The 6950-nt window shown below is 38.0% G+C and overlaps 1 protein-coding gene and 1 pseudogene across 1 annotated transcript; one reads left to right on the top strand and one right to left on the bottom strand.

Annotated features, from left to right (window-relative positions):
* The first annotated feature begins 1798 nt into the window (after positions 1-1798).
* Positions 1799-4371, top strand: LOC145572707 (cell division control protein 2 homolog C-like). The gene is made up of 5 exons (XM_081631683.1): positions 1799-2536; positions 2620-2713; positions 2798-2867; positions 3058-3196; positions 3977-4371. Exons 1-5 carry the CDS (start codon positions 2003-2005, stop codon positions 4067-4069), a joined length of 930 nt encoding a protein of 309 aa, XP_081487809.1. The 5' UTR covers positions 1799-2002; the 3' UTR covers positions 4070-4371.
* A 979-nt stretch (positions 4372-5350) lies between these two features.
* Positions 5351-6471, bottom strand: LOC145572708 (putative calcium-binding protein CML43 pseudogene; annotated as a pseudogene).
* Between the last annotated feature and the right edge of the window lie 479 nt (positions 6472-6950).

Raw genomic sequence — 6950 nt, forward strand, 5'->3', positions numbered from 1 at the left:
CATTAGCATACGTGCATAAGAAAAAAAATTATACCAAATTTAAGTTATCCGTAAAAATTCATATGAAACTTTAATTTGACTAACAAAAATATAATAAATAGGTGGAACCGTGAAAAGATTATATAGTATAATCGATATCGAAAATATAAATTATGTTTACAAAAAAAAAACCTTTTCAGTATAAATGTTTGAAGTTGATTGTTAATTATTATACGATACACAACATATTATATCCAACGTAGTTTGTTTGGCTGATTATATAATGTTACGTTACAACAACGTTATATTGTTTTTTTCTTAATTATCTAGTGCTACCCCTGGTTAAGATTCCTGGATCCGCCACTGATACTCCCTATGATTATTCTAGGATATTCTAGATACTAGGTTTATTATTCTACAAGAAAACCCTAATTGTATCACATGCACACACACATATATATACACACACACACACACACACACACTCCCCCATATTATTAAAAGATAAGAATACGAATTATTCTCTTTTCCTCTCTTTATTTTATAACAATTACATTTTTTTTTTGAGGGAAAAATTACTATTACATTGTAGGCTATAACATTAGGAGGTGATAATGAGGTTGGCTAAACATTAATACAATGACTCGGGTAACGGAAACTAAGATGTGGACTGTGGACATTCATATTATGTTGAGTACAAGTATAACTTAAACTCTAACATACTTGTACTTGATAGCACAACTAGGGGTGTCAAAAACTTACCCGACCCAAAAGGTTTACCTGAAACCGAACTATTTTTAAACTGGTTGGACCTAAAAAAATTTAACCCAAATCCGATCTGGAATCAATCCGAAGTTAACTCGAAATCAATTTTACCCGGTAATTTACGATCCAAACCCAACTTCGTATCGACTCATTGTTTATCTGAAATCAATAAAACCCGATAATTCAAGACCTAGATTCAATTTAACCCTAAACCATTTATACCAGAGAATACCTTATTTTACTCGACCCTTATTCAACCCGATTCAAAACTACCCACGACCCCATTAAACTTGACCCAAAACTTATTAGTTAATAGCTATTGACTTATTGATTATAGTGGAGACCAAAGGGGGATTTTAAATAAAAAGTGTAGTTAATAAGGGTTATATTTAATTGTTAGTAGAAGAGAGAAATTCTAAAACACTTGTTAAATAAGGTTGATTTATAGGATTGAAAGACAATTTATATACTTGTATAGAAAATAGCTCAATAATGAGTTTAAAATTACATGATTGATTTAAACTAAGATCTAATCAAAACTGAATTGATTTGAACTGAAACCTAATTGGATCCGAAATTACTTGATCCAAAGGATGTTAAATCCATTTTGACCCAAATAAACCCAATTAAATCCGACTCTGAGCTCACTTGAACTCGATATGACTCGATCCGAATTTGACTTGATCTGAATTCGATTTGTACCTGACCATACCTGAACCCACCTTTGACTCGAATATAATTAAACTTGACCCAACTTGATTTGATTTGTTAGGATAAAATGACTCGTCATTATCCGATCCAAACACCCCGACCCATTGTGGGTCAAGCCAAACTCTATCCGGTACTCCGTCATTACCCGATTTGACATATGACACGTATTTAATTTTATGGACACCTTATATATAGTATAGAAGCCAAGCTCCATCCGGGTACTCCGTCATTACCCGATTTGATATATGACACATATACAATTTTATGGACGCCTTATATATATTATAGATTTGAATTTTGAAATTGTTGTATTGACAAAAAAAAAAAAAAAAAGGTATGGAAAGTGCAAAGCGCAACGGTAACCTAAAAGAAAAGGGGGAAGAGGGGAGTAGAGATAAAAACGGATGACGGAGTGGACTAGTTATGTGAAAGAAGGGGGAAATTCAAAATTAAAAAGGGGGCGCTCCTTTCTCTCTGCTCGCAAAATTAGGGTTAGTGAGATCGGAAGATCAATCCAAGAATCAATCAATCAATCAGATTCCTGGAAATGGACAAGTACGAGAAGTTAGAGAAGGTAGGAGAAGGAACCTACGGAAAGGTATACAAGGCAAAGGAGAAAACGACTGGACAACTGGTGGCTCTGAAGAAGACGAGGCTTGAAATGGATGAAGAGGGAGTGCCACCGACTGCTCTGAGAGAAGTTTCACTGCTGCAGATGCTGTCTCAATCGCTGTATGTTGTGAGATTGCTGTGTGTTGAACATGTTGATAAGAAGAACAGCAGCACTGGAATTGCGAAACCCTTATTATACTTGGTGTTTGAGTATCTTGACACCGATCTTAAGAAATTCATCGATTCTCATCGCAAGGGTCCCAATCCTCGTCCTCTCCCTCCTACTCAGGTTCAGAGCTTTCTCTTTCAACTTCTTAAGGGCGTTGCTCATTGCCACAGTCATGGTGTTCTTCACAGAGATCTCAAGCCTCAGAATCTTCTTGTTGACAAAGATAAGGGTATTCTTAAGATTGCTGATCTTGGTCTTGGAAGGTCTTTCACTGTCCCTATGAAGAGTTATACCCACGAGGTTATATCTCTTTCCCTTTCTCTATTATTCATTTCTTTTTCTTTTTCTTTTTTGTAACAATGTCATGTTATTAACCGCTGCAGATCGTCACCCTGTGGTATCGAGCACCCGAGGTTTTGCTTGGTTCTACCCATTACTCCACTGGCGTTGATATTTGGTCTGTTGGTTGCATCTTTGGTAAACTCTTTTTACTCTTCTCAGTCTTCTTTTTTTGTTTGGTCACCTGCCTTACTAATGTACATGATTTTCCAATTAACGCAGCTGAAATGGTAAGAAGGCAAGCTTTGTTTCCCGGTGATTCAGAATTTCAACAACTTTTACACATCTTCAGGTACCAATTATGTCAAACTCTTTAAGGCAGACCTAGGTAAAGCTTCATTCATGTCAACTTCATCCCATTACCCTTGCATTTGCTGTTGCGGTGCCTTCATTGTTGAGGTTTTTGCTGTACTAAATTATCTTTTAAAGAGAAACCATAACATTCTTAAAGAGGCTCATGTATTTGTTGTTAATCATGTAAGGTTGTTGGGAACACCAACTGAGGAGCAGTGGCCTGGAGTAACTGCTTTGCGAGACTGGCATGTGTATCCACTGTGGGAATCTCAGAATCTTGCCCGAGCAGTTCCGTCATTGGGGCCCGATGGTGTTGATCTCTTATCTGTGAGTACCTCACATCCATCCCTGTTTTTCATGGGTTTTCCGTCGCTATATCAATTGTGGTACTTATTCCTTTATTTTGTTCTGACATAGTGATATAAAATGCACATGAACGAAATTGTTGAGAATGAAGATGAGGGGTTAGATCAGTAGGTGCTGGTGGCGAAGTCGGGGGTTAAGGTCACAAAATTGACATGCTAATATTGATGTAATTATCTTTTATTGGCTTGTTTGTTGTCTCTCCTCTCCCCTCCCCTGTGCCTCTATTTCGATCTTTCCTGTTCAATTTATTGGCCAGCACATTTTGTAATGCAATAAATTGTTTCCCATCTGCTATATGGTAAGCTTGACATTTGCATTGATTTAAAATCTACTAAAGCTAATATTTGAAGCTACATTCTAATGACTTACAAGACCCCACTGCTCAATGTGATTTTAAATCTTTTTGACGTTAAAAATACTCTTCAAGTTGCTTTTGCCAGATGCTTTCTAGTGTCTTTGAAGCGCCACTGTTATTTAGATAATGTGATTACATTTAAGTATGGCCACGATACAAGTCATCCAAGAGAAAAGAAGCTGAACAAAAGTAGGTCATGGAAAAGGGGAGTGATTTGAATTTGTTTAAAGACTAATGAATATCCCCCTAAGTTCCTTTTGAATTTGTCTTGATATTTTAAAGATAGAGAAGTGACGAAGGTAGATCAATATTAATTGCTCAATTTCATCCAATATAATCTTTATACCTTCAGAGATCAACTGAGATTCTTTGTTTTGGTTTTGTAGAAAATGCTCAAATATGATCCAGCTGAAAGGATCTCGGCCAAGGCAGCACTGGATCATCCATACTTTGATAATCTTGACAAGTCTCAATTCTAGAAATGGTATAGGATTTCACTGAATATAGGGGACTTCTGTTGGTGTAATATTTCCAATGTATGATCACTGTGGAATGTGTCATCTTCTTGGTGATATAATTTCATGAACTTGCTGAAATATTTGTGAGAACTCTGGTTTGTATAAAGATACATGGTCCTATATTTGTCGGGGATACTGGTTCCACCTGATGAAGATAAGAATTGTTGCCTTCTTAAACATATAAACAAACAAAAAAATACTATGAATTTGCCTTATTAGCATCGAGTTAATATCATTCACAATTTTCTTCAATTGTGCCTTCCCTGTAATTCTGGACTCCCTGAAGCATTGCATAAGCTCTGGCCTCTGAAGTAGTGCTGAGCTTGTGAAGATTTTCTTTGATGCACTCGTAATCTATATGTTCCCGCATTTGTTTGTTGATACACTCTTACAATCTCTATGTTCCCATGATCTAGATTCCTTGATATGTTTATGTGCATTAGACGGTGTTTCTCTTTTGGTTCTAGCAATTGCCTTGCCAATAGCCATCTTTCTTTTCATAGAAGATGTTGATAAAGTATGTTCATTTTACTGTATATATTACAGGTCTAAAATAGCATAAGTTGTGAAATTGAATGAACTTTAATGTTGAATAAGTCGAATCATTGTGATGGTGATGCAATCCAATGATCAAAGAACGATGACGAATTAGGTTGTAAAGAATTCGTCAGCCAGTAAGGAATTTGATTACATAATAAAAGTAGATGATAGATAAAATTATTAGAATAGATGTATGTGATCCAATAAATGAGCAAGGCAGGACTAATGCAAAAGTGAAACAGAAAAGATCGTAAGACTTGTTGCTAAAAAAGAAAATTAAGCAGAAGGAAGAAGAAGGGTACGGGACATCATATGCTTGAATTCAAAGAAATCAACACGGCCATCGTGGTTGTCATTAGGGATGTCAATGGGGCGGGGCGGGGCGGATGTTGGCCTTCCCATCCCCATCCCCACCTAACATTTTTATCCCCATCCCCATCCCCATCCCCGCGGCGGGTCTAATATTCATCCCCATCCCCACCTCGGCGGGTACAACTCCAAAACCATCCCCGCCCCACCCCCCACTTGGATATCCATCCCCGCCTAATCCCCACCAAATACCCGCCTAATCCCCACCTAAGACCCACCAAATTTCCGTGTCTTAAATACACAATCCTACATAATTAATACGGATTATAATATTAAAAAAAAAATTCTTAATATTACACACATTTTTGTTTATAATATAAGTGTAGTACAAAATATTATAATTAATATTTATTTCACGTAATTATTTTATAAAATAATATAAAAGTATATAGATGTGGGTATGAGGTGGGGATGGGGCGGGTACGAAGTGGGGCGGGTGGGGCGGGCGGGGATGGGGTGGGTACAACTTAAAATCCACCCCCGCCCCATCACCCATGGCGGGTATCGTTTTCATCCCCATCCCCGCCCCACCACCCGCCAAACCAAGACCCATCCCCGCCCCATTGGGGCGGGGATGGGGCGGGTCTCCTACTTGACCCGCCCCACTGACATCCCTAGTTGTCATCAAAGGAGGAGATCATGTGCTGGATGTGGTGGAGCTCTTGTTGGGCCTCTGGGAAACCAAGTTTGGAGAGTACTTGCTGAAGCTCAGTGGCGGAGATGTATCCATCGCCATCGGAGTCGAACACCTTAAAAGCTTCAGTGAGATCAGATTCCACCTGATCCTGTTGGTGATGATTTACGTGATCATGATCACATTCATCCTGAAAGCGATCATTGTCAAAGAAGAAGGTGGTGTGCAGGGAGTTATGAAGGGACTCAAAGTCGTCGAAAGCGAGGCCATGGAAGCCTGGCTTGATGAAGAAGGTGACGATGGAGTGGAGCTCTATGTCATCATTATGATCGCCTTCCTCGTCGTCTAGGCCAAGCAGTACAAGTGCCTGTTTGATTTCGTCGACAGTGATGAGGCCGTCTTTGTTCTTGTCAAACAGATCAAACACACGCCTCAGCCTCAGCGAATTCAAGCTCTCGCTACGCAGTTTGAATGAACGCGATGCTGTTACCGAAGACTTTTTCCTGCTCAGCCTCCGACTCGCTCCATTTTCCATCTTCTTAGACTTCCCCAAATCTGATGTTTGATCCATTTCATCTCTTGTTGCCTCTTCTCCCATCTAATTTAACTTAATAATTAATTAATTACGATGATGGATGGATCCAGATCCAACAGATAAGAGCTGGAAACAAGTTTAAATGGGCTTCCCTCCTTTGGTTTTATGGTGGGTTTGGTTTGTGTTTTATAATTCCATTCAACAAATCTACGCGCATACTTACGTTTCCGTATCAATAACGGTATAATAAAGTATTCCACAGAACAATGGTCGGCAATGATACAAATCAACCGTGTCTTTCTCGTCCACATTTCTTCTAAAAACCCCTAGTCACGCGGCTTTAAAGTCCGGGCTGGTTCCATAATTTACCAACCTCCAATCGGCCAATCACATTCATTAATTGCTACTACCTCTATCCCCATTTTTTGCTCATTGTAAATAAATGTGTCAAACTTAACAAATTTTAGCTATAAATTCTCATTAATGATTAAGAGATAATATAGTTATGTGAGGTGTGGTTAGATTCGCTCATTCTATATTACATTTATATCAAGTTTTAATATATTTTCCGTATATAATTATAAAGTTATATACTTCCTCCGTTTTTTTTAGTTGTTACACTTTTCTAATTTTGGAAACTTTTAATTAGTTGCAACACTTTCGATTTTTGACATTCTTTTCTCTCTATCTTTCTCCTATCCACATGGGTCTATTTTATTTTTCTCTTTATCTCTCTCCTCTTAAAAAACTATCTATGACACTGT

This window comes from Chenopodium album, chromosome 12, assembly GCF_948465745.1.
Source record: "Chenopodium album chromosome 12, dcCheAlbu1.1, whole genome shotgun sequence".
Lineage (NCBI taxonomy): Eukaryota > Viridiplantae > Streptophyta > Magnoliopsida > Caryophyllales > Amaranthaceae > Chenopodium > Chenopodium album.

Coding starts and splice junctions, on each gene's coding strand:
- LOC145572707 (XM_081631683.1), top strand. CDS start 2,003: ATGGACAAGTACGAGAAGTTAGAGAAGGTAGGAGAAGGAACCTACGGA. Junction 2,868..3,057: donor CAACTTTTACACATCTTCAG/GTACCAATTATG, acceptor TAATCATGTAAG/GTTGTTGGGAACACCAACTG. Junction 3,197..3,976: donor ATGGTGTTGATCTCTTATCT/GTGAGTACCTCA, acceptor TTGGTTTTGTAG/AAAATGCTCAAATATGATCC.